Raw genomic sequence first — 18,543 nt, 5'->3', positions numbered from 1 at the left:
AACGCATTTTCAACTCTATCCTGATTATTCTGCCTCCGAAAGTCAAGGTTTCTGACTGTGCAGGCACAGAACAGTTTAGCAAATTGGAAGAGGCGCAAGTTGCCAAAAATGAGTTGTAATATAAGCCTCATTTGTGCTACTCGATATCTCCAATGCTTGGCTTGGCATTGGATACCGGAGAATTGTGTTGGTTTTTAATTGGGATCTTCAGGTGTGGCTACTGTGTGAATGTGACAGAAGCTGGAGCTACAGAGGCTGAGAAACCACATAATTGAACAGGGAGAGAATTTAGCCTCTTGTGGTTAGGAATCAGCTGTTGTTAATTTTCTCTGAATGCAATGAATATATTCGGTATATACGAGAATTTCTGCTGTGCCCGCACTAAGGTCTAAATTGGTACCTTAGTTCTGTTCTTTCCACTAATGCTATGCAGCAGACTGTTATAGGAATCTTTTATGGGTCAGGAGTTACCTTCATATCTTTACAGCTCCCAGAGTTATTGCTCAATGTAAAAAAAAACAAGGTGCTTTGATGCTGAAAACAGAACCTGTTACATGTTGAATTTTTCCCTGTTCTGATGAAAGGACATCGACCTGAAAGCTTATGCGGGAGTTTTATGGTGAACTGGCTCAGGAGAAGGAAGAACTTAGGAGTGGACTGTCCTGGTCAGATTCCAGCGCAGCGCAACCATATGCCAAGAGGTCAGGTCTGGAACAGCGGGTAACTTACTGAACCAACTAAAGGACCAATTAAAACTCAGTTTCCAGTTCAACGGCAAGATCCTTGGAGTGACCGAAACATTGGCAGGGAAAGGGGACATCGTGCTAGGGGTAGAGCACAGAACCAGATTACTTTGAAATGCCATTCCAACGCTTGGGAGATTTAGCTACAAACATTCAACATGGTCAGCTGAAACTCCCATCTGTTAACACAGAGTCAAATTATCGATGATGTAATAAGTATTAGTAAGCTAAGATACTATCGACCAAATGTTCAGATTCTGTAGAGATCTGGCATGGTGGACACTTTGTAGATGTCCCCACTAGTTTGGGAAGAGGGACACAGTCTCAGGCTAAGGAATGTAGTTCCCAAGCAAGCACTTTTTATTTAAAGGGATCTGATTCGTTGGAATTCTCTCTCCTCCCGGAGGATTGTAGATGCCAGTCCATAGAAACAATACAGCACAGAAGGGTCCATGCACTCCATCTTGTCCATGCTGACTCAAAAACACCCAGATGCCCTTTCTAATCCCATCTTCCTGCACACGGCCCATAGCCCTGCAGCTTACAGTACCTCAGGTGCAGATCCAGGGAGTTTTTATAAGAGTTTAGAGTCTCTGCCCCCACCACAAACTCAGGCAGCGAGCTCCAGACCCCCACCACCCTCTGTGTGAAAAAGTTTTTCCTCATATTGCCTCTAATCCTTCTGCCACTTTGCTTATATCGATGACCCCTGGTTTTTGAACTCTCTGCCAAAGGAAGCAGGTTCCTCCTGTCTACTCTGTCTCCCTCACATTGTTGTGCACCTCAATCATGTCACCCCCCTCAGCCTTCTCTGTTCTAGGGAAAACAACACCAATCTCTCTAATCTCTCCTCGTAGCTACAATTCGCCAGGCCTGGCAACATTCTAACTAATGTTCTCTGCACTCTCTCCAGAGCAATTGCATCCTTCCCATAATGTGGTGACCAAAACTACACACAGTACTCCAGTTATGGCCACATCGGTGTCTTATACAGTTTTATCATTATCTCTATGCTTGTGTATTGTATCCCTCTGCTAATGGAGAGCATTCCTTATGCCTTTGTTACAACCTTACCTACCTGTACAACTATGTTTAGGGACCTGTGCACTTGAATCCAACGTCTCTCACTTCATCTCCTGCTCTCAGTATTCCCATGTATTGTATACTCCTTTTACTGTTTGACCTCCATAAATGCATTACCTCACACTTATCAAAGTTGAACTCCATCTGCCACTTCCCTTCCCACTCCCCCACCCATCCAGATCAGTTTGGAGCTTATAGCTGTCCTCAACAGTACCCACAACACGGCCAATTTTTGTGTGGACTGCAGATTTCCTAATTGTGCCCTCCATGTTCAATGTCTAAAGTAAACAGCAGGGCTCCCACAACCATGCCCTGTGGAAAACCACTTGAAACAACTTTCCTTTCACAAGGGCAGCCAAGACCATGACCTTTTGTTTCCGGTTACTAAGCCAATTTTGAATCTCTTTCAACAGCATTACCCTGTACCCTATGGACTTTTACTTATTTGACCAGTCTGCCATGAGGTACCTTGCCAAATGCCTTACGTGCAGCCAACAGCCTCTGCACTACCCTCATCAATCCTCCTTGTCACTTCCTCTCAACATTCAATCCGATTTGTAAGGCATGACCTTCCCTTAACAAAGTCATGCTGACTATCCTGATTAGTCCATGCCTTTTTGAGTCACAGTTTCATCGATCAGAATCGATTGGTTCTGGCCATTTGCTCACCACAAAGGAAAGGGATCCAACAGGAGCAGTGTGAAATATTGGACAAAATCATCATAACGAGAGAGGAGCTGTTAGAGGAGTTGGAATTCTTAAAAGTGGATAAGTCACCAGGGCCAGATGGATTGTTCCCCAGGGTGTTGAAGGAAGTCACGGAGGAACTACTAGATGCTCTGAGGATTATTTGAGGATGCTCTGAAGTAAGGTCTATAATTGTTTTGCATTTCCTTTGTACCCTTTTTAAACAAAATGAACCACATTTGTATTTCTCTGGTCTTCCAGCACCTTACCTGTATCCAGTGAAGATAATCCTCAGAGCATCTGTGATTTCCTCCATGACCTCCTTCAACATTTGGGACCAATCCATCCACCCTGGTGACTTATCCACTTTCAAGCATTCCAACTCCTCTAACACCTCCTTTCTCGTTATGATTATTTTGTCCAATATTTCACACTGCTCCTCTTGGATCTCTTTCCTTTGTGAATATGGAGACAAAACATTCATTTAAAATTCTTTCCATATCCTCTGCATCTTCACACATGTTCCCTTCTTCAACTCTGATTGTTGTTGAATATGTGTAAAGTTGGGAGACAGGGAAATGTGGGAGTGGGCAGGAAAGTGATGCTGGGGCTGAGGTCAATCATGACCTTATTTAAACAGTGGAACAGACTCCAGGCAAAATGTGGTCAATGTCTACTCATGTTTCTCATTTAATTGAGTCACAGACTCATAGAGAAGTACAGCATGGAAACAGACCCCTCGGTCCAACTCATCCATGCTGACCAGATAACCTAAACTAATCAAGTCCCATTTGCCAGCATTTGGCCCCTATCCCTCTAAACCCTTCCTATTCATGCACCCATTCAGATGCCTTTTAAATATTGTAATTGTACCAGCCTCCACCACTTCCTCTGGCAGCTCATTCCATACACATACTACCCTCTGTGTGAAAATATTGCCCTTCAGGTCCGTTTTAGCCCTTTCCTTCTTACGTTAAACCAATGCCTGCTAGTTCTGGACTCTTCCCCCCCCCCCCCCCCCCCCAGGAAATAGACCCTGACTATTTACCCTATCCTTGATTTTATAAACTTCTGTAAGGTCAGCCCTTAGCCTCCAACGCTCCAGGGAAATCAGCTGCAGCCTATTCAACCTCTCCCTGTAGTTCAAACCCTTCAGCCCTGGCAACATCCTTGTAAATCTTTTCTGAACCCTTTCAAGTTTCACAACATCTTTCCTGTAGCAGGGAGACCAGAATTGAAGGCAGTATTCCAGAAGTGTCCTCACCAATGTTCTCTTACTGTAGAACTCATTACTGCCATAGGAAAACGAAGCAAGATGCTGAAAGTAACAGGTTTGTGAGACAGGTGAATGTTTCAGGTAGATTCTGATGGAGAGGATAGAATGGTAACTTGCTGGGTTTCTGACAAAGGGTGATTGGACAGGCATGAGTGTCCCTACCTTTCTCCTTCTATTCCCAAATACATTGAGGTCTGTGCTATCACAGGAACAACTGGAACCCAAGAACACAGCCTGAGAATGTGCTTTAGAACTGAGCTGAGGAGCAATCTCTTCACCAGAGGGTGTTGACTCTGTGGAACCTATTGCCACAGAAGGCTATGGAGGCCAAGTCATTGAGTGTTTAAGGCTATGGAGGCCAAGTCGTTAAGTCCGAGATAGTTAGGTTCTTGATTGGTAAGGAGATCAAAGGTTATGGGAAAAAGGCAGGAGAATAGAGTTGAAGAACATATCAGCCATAATCAGCTGGCAGAGCAGACCTGATGGGCTGAATGGCACAATTCTGCTCCTCTCTCCTATGACCGTATGGTCTAAGCAACTGCCCACCTGAAGTAGGCAGAAAGGAGGTCGGCAGCTTAAAGTGGCGTGCCGATGAGACTGCCTACTGGTATGAGTGCCAGGAAGAGGATTAATTTGGGAATGTGGCCGTTGATGGGGATGTGGCTGGGGTCAAGTAGCAGGAACTGAGATTTGTTTTCCATGGTTCTGGGGTGGGTGGGGGAATCACTTCTGCGTCTTGAGGTGCCACAGAATAAATGGTATAAAGTGGGCCAATGGTATCCACACGTTCAGTTCTCTCACCGAAAGTGCCGTGCAAAGGAAGCAAATGCAATCCGTGAGAAAGAAACATTTTTCACCCAGTGAGTAGTGAGGGTGTGGATTGCATTGCTTGGAAATGTGCTGGAAGAACATTCAACTGAAGCATTCAAAAGGGGCGTTGGAGAATTATTTAGGGCGGCACTGTGACTCAGCGGTGAGCACCGCTGCCTCACAGCACCAGGGACCCGGGTTCGATTCCACCCTTGGTTGACTGTCTGTGTGGAGTTTGCACATTCTCCCCGTGTCTGTGTGGGCTTCTTCCAGGTGCTCTGGTTTCCTCCCACAGTCCAAAGATGTGCAGGCTAGGTGAACTGCCCAGGCTAAATTGCCCATAGTGTTCAGGGATGTGTAGGTCAGGTGCATTAGTTAGAAGCAGTGTAGAGTAATGGGTATAAAGAAGTGGGTCTGGGTGGGTTACCCTTCAGAGAGTTGGTATGGACTTTTTGGGTCAAATGGCCTGTTTCCACACTGTCGGGCATCTAATTCTATTTGGATAGAAGCAGTGGATATGTGAGAAAAACCCAAAGATTGGCACTAGGTAGTGATGCTCATTTGAAGAAGCAGTGTAGGTATGATGGACTGAATGGCCTCTTTCTGTGCATTAATGTTTCCATGATTCATTAGGGGTCACTGGGCAATTGGGCCCCACTTTATTTAGATTAGTGTGGAAACAAGTCCACACCGACCCGCCGAAGCGCAACCCACCAATACCCCTACATATACCCCTTACCTAACACTATGGGCAATTTAGCATGGCCAATTCACCTGACCCGCACATCTTTAGACTGTGGGAGGAAACCGGAGCACCCGGAGGAAACCCACGCAGACACGGGGAGAACGTGCAAACTCCACACAGTCAGTCGCCTGAGGTGGGAATTGAACCCAGGTCCCTGGCGCTGTGAGGCAGCAGTGCTAACCACTGTGCCACCGTGCCAGCCACACTTCTACCACTTAAACAATCTGTACATTGGACTCATCCCATTTATATAGCGCTGCTTGTGTTTTCACAACCACTGGGCATCTCAAAGTGCTTCACAACCAGCAAGGTACTTTTGCATTGTTGTAACCATGTATAGCAGACTATTTGTGCACAGACAGCAAGCTCCTTATTAATTACAATGTGATAATGTCCACGTCATCGGTATTTCTGCTGTTGATGAAAGGTTAAATAGTAATCAGGAGACCAGTGCGATCTCCTCTGTTCCTCTACTATTTAGGTGTTCAGAATCAGATTTTTACTCTCCTGGCATATGGATGTGTGTTTAATGTGTTGCCAATTGAGCATCTGGAAAACAAATTGACCAAGCAAACTCTTTGATGTACTTATTTAAAACTGCGTAATGTTATTCTATCTTTTGATTTCCTCTTCTTGACCCACCTCCCAGAGCAGGATATGACATAGTCTCTCTATTCCCGGAGAGAACCCAGCCAAAAGCCACTGATAGAGGCTTTCAAAGTTCTGAGAGAGCGAAAGTTGACCAACCCAGAACCATATTTTCAGATACAACAGGGCAAGAGAACATCAGTCCATCACTGTGAGAAGCACACATAAAATAGATGCCAGGAAGTATTCCTTTATACATAGGCTGTTTAACCAATCTTCCTGGGAATTTCAGGTATGACACTGGCACAAAAGAAAATCAACAGCATCTGGTTCTTACATTCAAGGAAAAAGGGTTTCAGTTCCGTTTGTCCGTGAGTCAGTTTAACGAGCAGGAGAAATGAAATATTTTTTGGTAGATGCACTCAAAACTGACCCCGTATCCCATGGACTGAGTCTGAGATGAGCAGTATTGTGTTAAGGAAATATGTTTGTGATGAGGAGTTTTAATCATATGAAAACAATTAAAGATAACAATACAAGACCTTATCCAAATATTATTTTTAACGTGTTGTACTTATTAGCTGATATTTAAGATTTACTTTCTGCCAAGCTCCAGTTGTTTATATTTTAGAAATATAGCCATGTTGGAGTTCAGTGCTTTGTTCTAATAGAAAATAGCTGCAGGAGTAGGCCATTCAGCCCTTCAAGCTTGGCCATTCAGCCCTTCAAGCTTGACCATTCAATATGGTCATGGCCGATCATCCAACTCAGTCCCCTGTTACTGCTTTCACTCCCATACCCTTTGATCCCTTTAGCCCTAAGAACTATACCCAACTCCTTCTTGAAAACACTTAATGTTCTGGCCTCAACCGTTTCCTGTGGCGGAGAATTCCATGGGCTTCCCACCGTGTGGGTGAAGAAGACTGCACAAAAGACACAAAACCGAGAGCCCGGCTAAACAAAGGGGGCACTAAACAAAGAGGGCAACCAGGTAGCAGGGTTAACAGCACAGCCAAATATCCAGCCACAAAGGTGCATTTGTGAAGCAAACAGAGAAGTTCTGAGGAAAGTTTTCTCGGCCCAAAAGGCTAACCCTGATTTCTGCCCACAGATGCTGCCAGGCCTGCTGAGCTTTTCCTGCAATTTCTGTTTTTGTTTCATTTATAGAAATCTTGCCTCAGTGTTGAATATTTTCAATATGTGAAAACCTTGACTTTTGGAAACTTTGGCAATGTGATGAAGGGAGATTTTATCAGTCTCAAACACTGGAGCTTGATTTTTAACATTATTCATCCCAGCTTATCATTGTGAGGAAGTGCAGTTAATGTATCAGAAATGACAGAACAGTGCAATGGAACATTAAGAGATATTAATCATGAATACTGGAACTGCATACACATACAAATAACATACAGGCAGGAAATGAAAGGCCTGTTGAACCCATCTCCAATTCTAGAGGAAATATTTGCAAGGCCATGGGAGGAGAACAGGGGAGTGCAGCTAATTGGATAACAATTTTGAAGGTGTAATGAAGATAATGAGCAAAATGGCTTTGTCTGTGACCTATCTTCTAGACAATTAGTTCTGGCCTTGACAGTGATCTTCATGTCCCAGGGATGCATCATTAAATGAATTGAGTCTGGCTGACTTTCAGAGGCAGAATTACTTCATCAAAGTATAAGATAAAGGAAGCTGATTATAAGGAGAAAACATAATGAATGTTCATGTGAGAATAAATAGTCTTTCTGTCTTTTCTCCCATCCTCTTCAACAGAGGAGTTTTGAGGTCAGCAATGACAACCTGCCCATTCTGACTTACTTTTCAAGTGCATATCAAGTTGGTAGCTCTGTGGTTAGCACTACTGCCTCACAGCACCAAGCACCCAGGTTTGATTCCAGCCTTGGGTGACTGTTTATGTATAGTTTACATATTCTCCCCGTGTCTGCGTGGGTTTCCTCCCACAGTTCAAAGGTGTGCCAGCTAGGTGGATTAGCCACGGGAAATGTAGGGTTACAGGGACAGGATAGGGCATGGGGGCATGGGTCTGTGTGGAATACTCTTTGGAGGTGTGTACTCAATGGGCAGAATGGCCTGCTTCCACACTGTAGGGATTCTGTGATATATACAATGGGCAAGAGGACTTCACTTAGCACAGAAACACCAATACTTAAAATCATTTTCAATGTTACCTGTTTTGTGGAATGCCAGAATTGTAACAGTGCAGAATGAGGTCATTTAGCCGTCATGTCCATGCCAGCTCACCAAGAAAGCAATTCAACTTTAATCATATCCCACCTCCTTGCCATACTCCTACACATTCTTCTTTTTCAGATATTAAACCAAGTTCACCTCGATTGAATCTTCCACTACCAGACTCTGAGTTATCCCATTCCAGATCTGAATTCATCTGGGACGTGTACATCAATACTTTGTCATCACTTTACCATATGCTGTCACACATGTACAAGTACCCCATTTAAACCTTCAATTTGTCTGACTAACTACTATCCAGGCCAAAAGTAATTCACACAAGATTTCATCATTAACAGGAAAATAGCTCCATATCTTGTAAACTAGCAAGTTCTTTAATAAAAGAAAAGGATTACTGATTTACCACCATGTGACTTGAACCACTTACCTAGGGCGGATTAGCTCCAACAACACTCAAGAAGCTTGGCACCATCCAGGGTAAAGCACCGCATCCACAAACATCCACTCCCTTCACCACTGACAATGCAGAAATTCACCAAAGATCCTCAGACAGCACCTTCCTAAACCAAACGGCCACTTCCACCGAGAAGGACAAAGGTAGTAGGTACTTGGGAACACCACCCTCTGTACATTCCCCTCCAGGCCACTGACCATCCTGACTTGGATATATAATGCTGTTCCTTCCCTAACGTTGGGTCAAAATCCTGGAATTCCCTCCCTACCGGCATTGTGGGTCATCCCACAACAAGTGGACTGTAGTGATTCAAGAAGGCAGCTCACCACCACCTTTTCAAGGGCAAATAGGAATGGGCTATCAATGCTGGCCAGTCAGTGACCCCCAAGTTCCACAAATGAATTTAAAAAACCCTTTGAAACCAATACACACACATTCAGCCACAAATAAACAAAGAATTTGTAATAAATATTATGAATGGGAAGGTATAGACAGGTAATTTCTGTGCATTAGATGTTAAGATCTCAACAGGTGGAAAGATTCTTTTTTCTGGAAGTTATTTTAATTTAGCAATGATGACACATTGTGGCCTGTACAGCATAGTCAATCTCTACTTCTACAGCTGGTCAGTTGGACCCAGGTCTTTCCTTGTATTAGACTTTTTTTTCTTTTAAGTCTTTAGGTTTTTTGACTATTCCCTCACACAGGTTGAAGGGAGAGAGGTGGTCCCTATTTGCAGGCTTCTGAATGACTTGAGCAACACTGCAATCACAACCCACAGCATGACTAATCTGATGGCTTTCAGTCAGCAGACTTTTCTTAACTTGAAGATCCCTGGTACTAGTGGTATATTGCATCCACCTCACTGCTCCAAATAATAATATAGTCTTATTTAGCTAAAGTGTTCTCCATACAATCCCACTTGATCTTCAGTGTTGCAGAATAAGCTCTGCTGGTACTTTTAGCAAGTTCCTTCATTCAGTTTATGGTGGTAGTCCATTCCAGAAGCTCTTTAACAAAGACACGATGTTCATTATTTTGCAGGATTGCTGGAGACACAGCATTGAACAAGAACATTCACGAGTCCGTCAGTGCACAAATCAGGAAGAACTTTGCTAAAAGCAAGTGGAGGGTAAGTTGCTCTTTATCCCACAAAGAAATAAGGATTTAACACTGCAGTTATTTTGTTTAACAATTACCAATTGCACCATGTGGATTGCTGTCCCATTTTATATCTTCCCAACCCTCAGACCCCGGTCAGTGCAGTCACATTCAACTAGTTAATCATCCATTCAATGTAGGATGCACAAATACCTCTCCTGCCTAGTAGGAAAATGGAAAAGTATTCACAACAACCACAGCTTCCATTTGTATAGTGCCTCCAACACAATAAAATGTCCTGAGCAATTTCATGGGAGCATCATGGAGCACACATGAGGTGGTGTGGTGACTCACTGGTTAGCACACAGCACCTGGAACCCAGGTTCAATTCCACCCTCGGGCCACTATCTGTGCGGAGTTTGCATGTTGCTCCTCGATCTGCGTGAGTTTCCTCCCATTGCTCAGAGTTGTGAAGGCCAGGTGCACTGGCCATGGGAAATACAGGGTAGGGTGGTTTGGCCATGGGAAATTCAGGGTAGGGTTGATTGGCCATGGGATATTCATGGTAGGGCGGATTGGCCATGGGAAATGCAGGGTTGGGTGGATTGGCTATAGGAAATGCAGGGAAGGTTAGATTGGTCATGGAAAATGCAGGGTTGGCTGGATTGGTCGTGGAAGATTCAGGGTAGGGTGGACTGGCCATGGGAAATGCAGGTAGAGTGGATTGGCCATGGGAAATGTAGGTTAGGTGGATTTGCCATGGGAAATGCAGGTTAGGTGGATTTGCCATGGAAATATAGGGCAAGTGTATTGGCCATGGGAAATGTAGGGTATGGTGGATTGGCCATGGGAAATGTAAGGTAGGTGGATTTGCCATGGGAAATGCAGGTTAGGTGGATTGGCCATGGGAAATGCGGGGTAGTGTGGACTGGCCATGGGAAATCCAGGATAGGGTGGATTGGCCATGGAAAATGCAGGGTAGGATGGACTGGCCATGGGAAATCCAGGATAGGGTGGATTGGCCATGGAAAATGCAGGGTAGGATGGACTGGCCATGGGAAATGCAGGATTGGGTGGATTGGCCATGGGAAATGCGGGGTAGTGTGGACTGGCCATGGGAAATCCAGGATAGGGTGGATTGGCCATGGAAAATGCAGGGTAGGATGGACTGGCCATGGGAAATGCAGGATTGGGTGGATTGGCCGTGGGAAATGCAGGGTAGGGTGGATTGGCCATGGGAAATTCATGGTAGGGCGGATTGGCCATGGAAAATGCATTGTTGGGTGAATTGGCTATAGGAAATGCAGGGAAGGTTAGATTGGTCATGGAAAATGCAGGATAGGGTGGATTGGTCATGGAAGATTCAGGGTTGGGTGGATTGGCCATGGGAAATTCAGGTTAGGTGGACTGGCCATGGGAAATGCAGGTAGAGTGGATTGGCCATGAGAAATGTAGGTTAGGTGGATTGGCCATGGGAAATGCAGGTAGAGTGGATTGGCCATGAGAAATGTAGGTTAGGTGGATTGGCCATGGGAAATGCAGGGTAGGGTGGATTGGTAATGGAAAATGCAGGGTAGGATGGACTGGCCATGGGAAATGTAGGTATGGGTGGATTGGCCATAGGGAATGCAGGGTAGAGTGGATTGGCCATGGGAAATTGAGAGAAGGGTTTCAGGAGTAGGATGCTGTTCTGCAGGTTCGTGAAGACTCATCGGTTGGAGTGGTCTGCTCTCACACTGTCAGGATTCTACGAAACCAATGTTACAGCAATTAAGCACTCCATTATTTTGTAATGGTTGAACCAACAGAGAGCTTTTTTTTACAGTGTGGTATAGCAGTGAGTTAGTCCCACCATCGACAGGCTTCCTTGAAAGAAGATCACAAGTGGCCTTCAGCTAAGACAAGGAGTCGTCTGTTTGTGAGGGACTTCAGGTGCAGATAAAAGGGAAACAAAATTAGAAATTGCTGGCAAAACTCAGCAGGTCTGGCAGCATCTGTGGGAGAGTACAGAACTGACATTGTGAATGGACAGACACTTTTCTTCAATGAGTTCTGATGAAGAGTCACTAGACTCAAAGCATAACCTCTGCTTTCTCTCTCTCTCACACACAGAAGCTACCAGACTTGTTGAGTTTCTCCAGTGATTTCTGTTTCAGATCTCCAGCATCCACAGTAAGCACAAAACCTTTAACTTCTGCACCCCAACATGACAGCCCAACATGACAGCCCAACATGACGCCCCAACATGACACCAAAACATGACACCAAAACATGACACAAGTTCTGAAGGACAATAAGTGTAGGCTGCAGGTTGAGAATGGTTATTTTCTTCAAATGGACAGCCCTTTGGATAAACTGTCAGCACATTAACTCTGGTGGAGCCTGTGTTATTTCATTCTAAATGGATTAAAAACATGGTACCTGTTGAATGTTTGGAGTCTGTTTTACTGAATGTAAACTGACTGCAATGAACTGAAATGAGTTTGTGATAGAGATGGGAAAATGAAAAGCTGCAATTTGCTACTTTTCAGGTTTCCTCGTTTTTCCCTCCATCTTTTATCATCACTACCCTGCTTCATTTGAGAAAACCTTTTTATTCATTCATTGGAAGTATCGCTGAAGACTGACATTTATTACCCATCTTTAGTTGCCCTTGACAAGGTGATGATGAGCTGCCTTCTTGAACCACCACAGCCTGGGTGGTGTAGGGACACCCACATTGCTCTTAGAAAGGGAGTTCTAGGATTACCATTCAGTAAACATGACAGGACCCATTGAAAGTGATGCTTACAGTGATACCATTTCAAGTCAGGGTGGTGTGTGACTCAGAGGGGAGCCTGTATGTTTTGGTGCTCCCATGAATCTGAACCCCTTGTCCTTCTAGTTAGTACAGATGAGATTTGGAGGGTGCAGTAAAAGGATTCTTGGTGAATGTTTGCAGTGTACCTTGTAGATAGTAAACACTGCTGCTACTAAGTGCTAGTGATGGAGGGAGTGAATGTTTAAGGTGATGCTATCAAAATTATTAAATCATCTATTCAAAGTCTTCCAAACAATTTTATTGCACAATTTATAAATCTTCAGAATTATTCATGTGATTTAAGATGGATTTTCTACTGGAATACCTTCACTGGTCTCTATTATTTGTAGTTTATTCTGTGTCACTCTGAATAAAATGTACAGTTTCAAAAAAGTTGGACCAAAACTGTTTTCCTTCCTGAATGTAATGGAACTAAATGTGTACTTGATTACAGCAAGCGTTTAATGCCACGGCTGTTATCAGACACATGAGGAGGTTACACCTGGGCAGCAGTCAGGATGGATCGAATCTGAATGCACAAACTAACCGCAAGCCCAGCAATCCACTTACAGATGTCCCAGCTCGTAAAGAGTGTAAGTACTTTACAACAAAGAATTATATTTATCGGAGGAGGGGGAGAGGAGAGAGTTATTTCCGGATTGACCTGAATGCATCAAACCTGGAGTGCATCCAATGAAATTCATCCTCACAAAACTTTTCAGTTTCCCAAAATACATTTCGATACTCAAATAATGAGCCGTGAAACGTTAGCTTGCCTCTCTCCACGGATGCTGCCTGACCCGCTGTGATCTGCAGCATTTATAGAGTCGTAGAGATGTACAACATGGAAACAGACCCTTCGGTCCAACCCATCCATGCTGACCAGATATCCCAACCCAATCTAGTCCCACATGCCTGCACCCGGCCCATATCCCTCCAAACCTTTCCTATTCATATACCCATCCAAATGCCTCTTAAATGTTACAATTGTACCAGTCTCCACCACTTTCCCTGGCAGCTCATTCCATGCACATACCACCCTCTGTGTGAAAAAGTTGCCCCTTAAGTCTCTTTCATATCTTTCCCCTCTCACCCTAAACCTATGCCCTCTAGTTCTGGACTCTCCGACCCCAGGGAAAAGACTTTGCCTATTTACCATATCCATGCCCCTCATAATTTTGTAAACCTCTGTAAGGTCACCCCTCAGTCTCCAACGCTCCAGGGAAACAGCCCCAGCTTGTTCAGCCTCTCCCTGTAGCTCAAATCCTCCAACTCTGGCAACATTCTTATAAATCTTTTCTGAACCCTTTCAAGTTTCACAACATCTTTCCGATAAGAAGGAGACCAGAAATGCACACAATATTCCAACAGTGGCCTAACCAATGTCCTGTACAGCCGCAACATGACCTCCCAACTCCTGTACTCAATACTCTGACCAATAAAGGAAAGCATACCAAACGCCTTCTTCACTTACTATCTACCTGCGACTCCACTTTCAAGGAGCTATGAACCTGCACTCCAAGGTCTCTTTGTTCAGCAACACTTTGTTGTTTTCAGTACATTTAGACAAGACAAAAAGCAAAAAGGGAACATATTCCAACTCTGCGTGGCCAGTGGACATCTCCATCACTGAGAGGGCACAGAAACATTTGGTAGGGCACTTCATCCAACACTTTGTTTCCCAGTGAGGGAACGGTGTGCTAACACTGCTGAGCACCTTCAAATTCACAATTCACATTCCTGCTGGTGGCGAGTCTTACTGCATGTGAATAGTCGGGAAATCAGTGAGCACAATCTCATTAACCTTAAACACTGCGACAGCCCTTCTGCTTCTGTCACTGGCATTGGAGCTGATCCTGTATTTCTTGCATGACAGCCTCAAGACAAGAACTTTAGCAGTTGTTGGTTTCACCTTGTATACATATCACTAAATGCAACCTGGAAGAAAAACATTTCATCGAAAGGCAACACATAAACAGAGTTTTATTTTTAATTGCACATCAAATAACTTACATAGTGCTCCAGTCAGTATAGGCACAGACCGCTGTCATACTAATCAAGTTGCATATGCATATAAAATTCCTTCTGTTCTGACCCAGCAATGTTCCTTCACCTGTGGACCCTTCATAGCCCATTGAATCATGAAAAACAATCATAGAAGGATCACAGTGCAGAAGGAGAGCATGCAGCCCATTGTGCTAGCTCTCTGCAAGGGCAATTTGATGAGTACCACCGTCTGCATTTTCTCTGTAGCTGCTGCTGTTTAAGTTTCCCTTGGTCTTATCCAAAATCCCTCTTGAAAGCTTCCGTTGGACCTAGCTCCACCACACTCTCAGGCATCGTATTCCAGATCCAAATCACTCGTTGCCTAAATAGGTTTGTCCTCATGCCACTAATGTATCATTTGCCAACCATCTTTAACCCAAGCCCTCTGGTTCTCAATTTGTCCATCAATAGAAACAGATTTACTGCGCTGAAACCCTTCAAGTTTTTAGTCGTCCCTAATTACCTGTAATCTCTGCTCCTTCATGAGCTCCTTTCCAAAGATAATGATGGAATCTAACTATCTCCCCATCAGGTGGTGCATTCCAAATCCTCACCACCCACCCACATAAAAACTTCTCCCCAGTGTTGCCCAATCTAATTTGACTTTCAGGTTACAATTGTATAATCATCCTTTGGAAGCCAGTTCCCCCAATGTACCCTTCATGGCTTCAAACATTTCCTATGTCATCTCCTCTTGGTTTTCTCTGCTCTATGGAGAGCAATAGTCTGATTAAATCCCTCATCTCTGAAACAACTTGAACAATTTATCTTCGTGTTCTCTCCAAACCCTTCACATCCTGACTATTTTGCTGGTTCCCTTGATTATTGCTTTTCAGTTGAACTGTGACAGGACCATTTCAATCAATTATAGGTTTTGACAGATTCTGAATTGCTATGTCCTGGAATGTTGCTATTGCAGGGTACAACTTCTCAAAGCTCCTTCAGCATCTTATGTTCGCCCAGTTGACCATGAGTGTGTACAACAAGGTTGCATTTAGTGATATGGTTTCTGAAACAAGAAAGGTCCCAGAAATGGTCATTGCACTCCTCTTCTTCCAAAGCCTGCAATTTTTACCAAATCAACATTTGACAGAGACATGGCATTCTGCGAGCAAATGGGCAATACAGATCTAAAGGACCCAATGGCCTATTTCCATGCTGCATCTATTCTCTGATTCAATGTGTCATTCACCATCACACATCACTTGAGCAATGATCTGCAGATCTGTCCTGCGTGCAAGGAAAGAATGTTCTATTTACAATTGTAAGAGGTTTCCTTCATCATTTTTGTGAATTTCTGCCAAGGTATATATTAATTGCATCATTAGAACAAATTATCAAGGATTTTTGAGGCCACTGTGTTCGACTGCAAAGAAATTAACCAAAAGTAACCACAGGAATTTAGGAGCAGGAGCAGGCTGTTCAGCCCATCCAGTCTGTTTCACCATTCAGTGAGATCATGGCTGATCTGTGGCCTGCCTCCATATACCGGCCTTTGGTCCCTATCCCTCAATACCTTTGACTCTGATCTCCATCATCTGCAGTCCTCACTCTTTCCAAGAACTTATTTCTCTCAGATTTAAAATTAACAACTGATCCAACATCCCCCGCCGTTCCTGGAAGAGAGTTCTAAACGTCTACCACCTATATGTAGAAGTGCTTCCTAACATCTGGAAAAAGCATCTGGATGAGGATATGATAGGAAGGGCTTACAGGGATATGGGCCAAATGCTGGCAAATGGGACTCGATTAATTGAGGATATCTGATTGGCATGGATGAGTTGGACCTAAGGGTCTGTTTCCGTGCTGTACATCTCTATGACTTCATCTCTCCAGAACGGTCTGACCCTAATTCTCAGACTATGCCCCTAGTGGTGGAATTGGTCTTTATCTACCCTGTCCTGTTAATATCTTGAGAACTTGAATCAGTATTGATATGTGTGTGTTAATTCTTAAACTGATGCTAATCATTGTTCTCTCAGTGTTTACATCTGCCTTTGACTCATTGCTTCCTTCTCCATCCTGATGGGTTTCCTGTAGGTGTGTCTCCATCCACTGCCTGTAGTATAGAATCGTCTGTGTCTTCACCCTCTGGAATATCACCATTAGGATCAGAGGGGAGAGCAAGATCAACTACAGTAACCACAGTGCACACTGGGAGCAAATGACAAGCTCCTTCATCAGAATCGAAAGTAAGAAACAACATCACTGTGATGCAGCCCAGAATTCAAGTGATTCCACCCTGTCATGTGCACTGAAGCCTAGAGGGATCCCAGGAAAGATTTTTAAGGCCATATTTTATACTGTAACTCTTATACGATACATGTATCATAAACATTGAACCATGTGCTGATGGATTTAACAGTATCTGGTGCTGTGCATATGAGTCTGGCAATGCTTTATTTCTCTTTGTATAATTGCAGCAGATGAAAAATATAATTTTCCCAGTAATTGTGCGAAATGTACCTCCAAAATAGCATCATTTCTCCAGGATGTATGTTTTCTGAGGAATGAGACATTAACTGGACTGCACAACCCTTTGCTTATTTCTTGTGCTCTTGTTGATTGTTTTCTCTTACGTGAAACTGTTTCCTTTAACAGAAAGTGCAGAGCCCCTTATACTGTACCATTGCGATAGACAGCATTCAGCTGACAGAACCGGGTAACAGAAATGCTGTGATATTAACCTATCGGGTTTAAAACGTTGTATACTAAAACATTTTTGTCCTAAAACGGACAAGGACTTTTAACTATTTCAGGGCTAGAATCCATTGTCACACTTGCTAATTCCAGCTTTAGTGAATGTCTCTAGTTGTACATAAGGAAAGTCATCTTTAGTTGAGTTTGTAGATTATCTGCTGGTACAGCATTGTTATATTGCATCTTTTTAATCATGTCTTTCTGTTTCCAGTTAAAGTTTTTGTAGCAACCTTCAATATGATTTGGTTTGTCTGAGATAGACGAATCCTAATCAAATTAGATAGATAGATAGATAGATAGATAGATAGATAGATAGATAGATAGATAGATAGATAGATAGATAGATAGATGATATATTGAAAAGTAAGGTACTAAAAGGCTTACTTATGCCTTTCTTGTTAAAAATTTCTTGTAGACAGAAAGGTACTAGAAACTAGCTAAACAACTTTTACACCTCATTAAAAAATAAATAGACGAACGTTTAAAGTATCCCCAAGGAAAGCATAGACCTGTTAAATCTTAATCTGTTTAAATTATTTCACTATTTTAATAACACTTTTCAATTCCAGGACATTCCCTGAACCATGAGACAGGATTCTTTGGCAGTGGATTTTATTTTTATATTTCTGGTGGGTCTGGAACGTTTTAAAAGCTGTTTTAGCTTTTTTTTTTGGCTGACACTGAGCATGGTTATTAAATGACATCAGAGACGTAAAAGTACATATTTCTGTGAGCAGTTTATCTTGAGGGACATGGAGAAGCCTTTAATAATATTGTTTCAGTAAGAAAAAAGCACGTGCTCATCAACACAACCTCCGAATTTGTCCTGGTGACCATTAAAAAAAAGTAAAACACGTATTTTTGACATCCTTCTGTCTAATACTGTATTCAAACCATCAAAGGTAATGTCACCATAGTCCTGGTCTCATTAGAGAGAGAGAGATAGATGACTGGTGTTGGTTTAACCTGAGGGTCACCACGCCTCGGACGACGGGAACGATTGAGAAGGAGACAGTCCTTCACAATCACCTCAGCAGATGCAGGAATTGAACCCATGGTATTGATGCTACTATGCATTATATATCAGCCATCTATGCTTACCAACTTCCACCTAAAGCCATTCAAGCTTATAAAGCACCCTCTAATATTTCAATATTAACTATCATTTATCAATATTTATCCGCATTTTCAGGATGGCCTGACAGAACTTTCAATGTTGCTGTTGCACTGGTCACAGATTTCCCACTCACGGGATGTGGGAGTCACTGGCTGGCCCATTATTTATTAATTACCCATCCC

At 43.3% G+C, this 18,543-nt stretch overlaps 1 protein-coding gene across 1 annotated transcript in view; it reads left to right on the top strand.

Moving 5' to 3' along the window:
* camk1da (calcium/calmodulin-dependent protein kinase 1Da) overlaps positions 1 to 17,378 on the top strand; it is a 423,380-nt gene extending 406,002 nt beyond the window's left edge. Inside the window, exons 9-11 of the mRNA XM_060843087.1 lie at positions 9,642 to 9,729; positions 12,953 to 13,091; positions 16,585 to 17,378. Coding sequence (XP_060699070.1) covers positions 9,642 to 9,729; positions 12,953 to 13,091; positions 16,585 to 16,712 — 355 coding nt within the window. The 3' untranslated portion in view covers positions 16,713 to 17,378. The remainder of the gene's footprint in view (positions 1 to 9,641; positions 9,730 to 12,952; positions 13,092 to 16,584) is intronic.
* The last annotated feature ends 1,165 nt before the right edge of the window (positions 17,379 to 18,543 follow it).

This window comes from Hemiscyllium ocellatum, chromosome 23 (assembly GCF_020745735.1).
Source record: "Hemiscyllium ocellatum isolate sHemOce1 chromosome 23, sHemOce1.pat.X.cur, whole genome shotgun sequence".
Classification (NCBI taxonomy): domain Eukaryota; kingdom Metazoa; phylum Chordata; class Chondrichthyes; order Orectolobiformes; family Hemiscylliidae; genus Hemiscyllium; species Hemiscyllium ocellatum.
The sequence above is the reverse complement of the archived record's forward strand: the minus strand, read 5'-3'. Positions and strand labels throughout refer to the sequence as shown.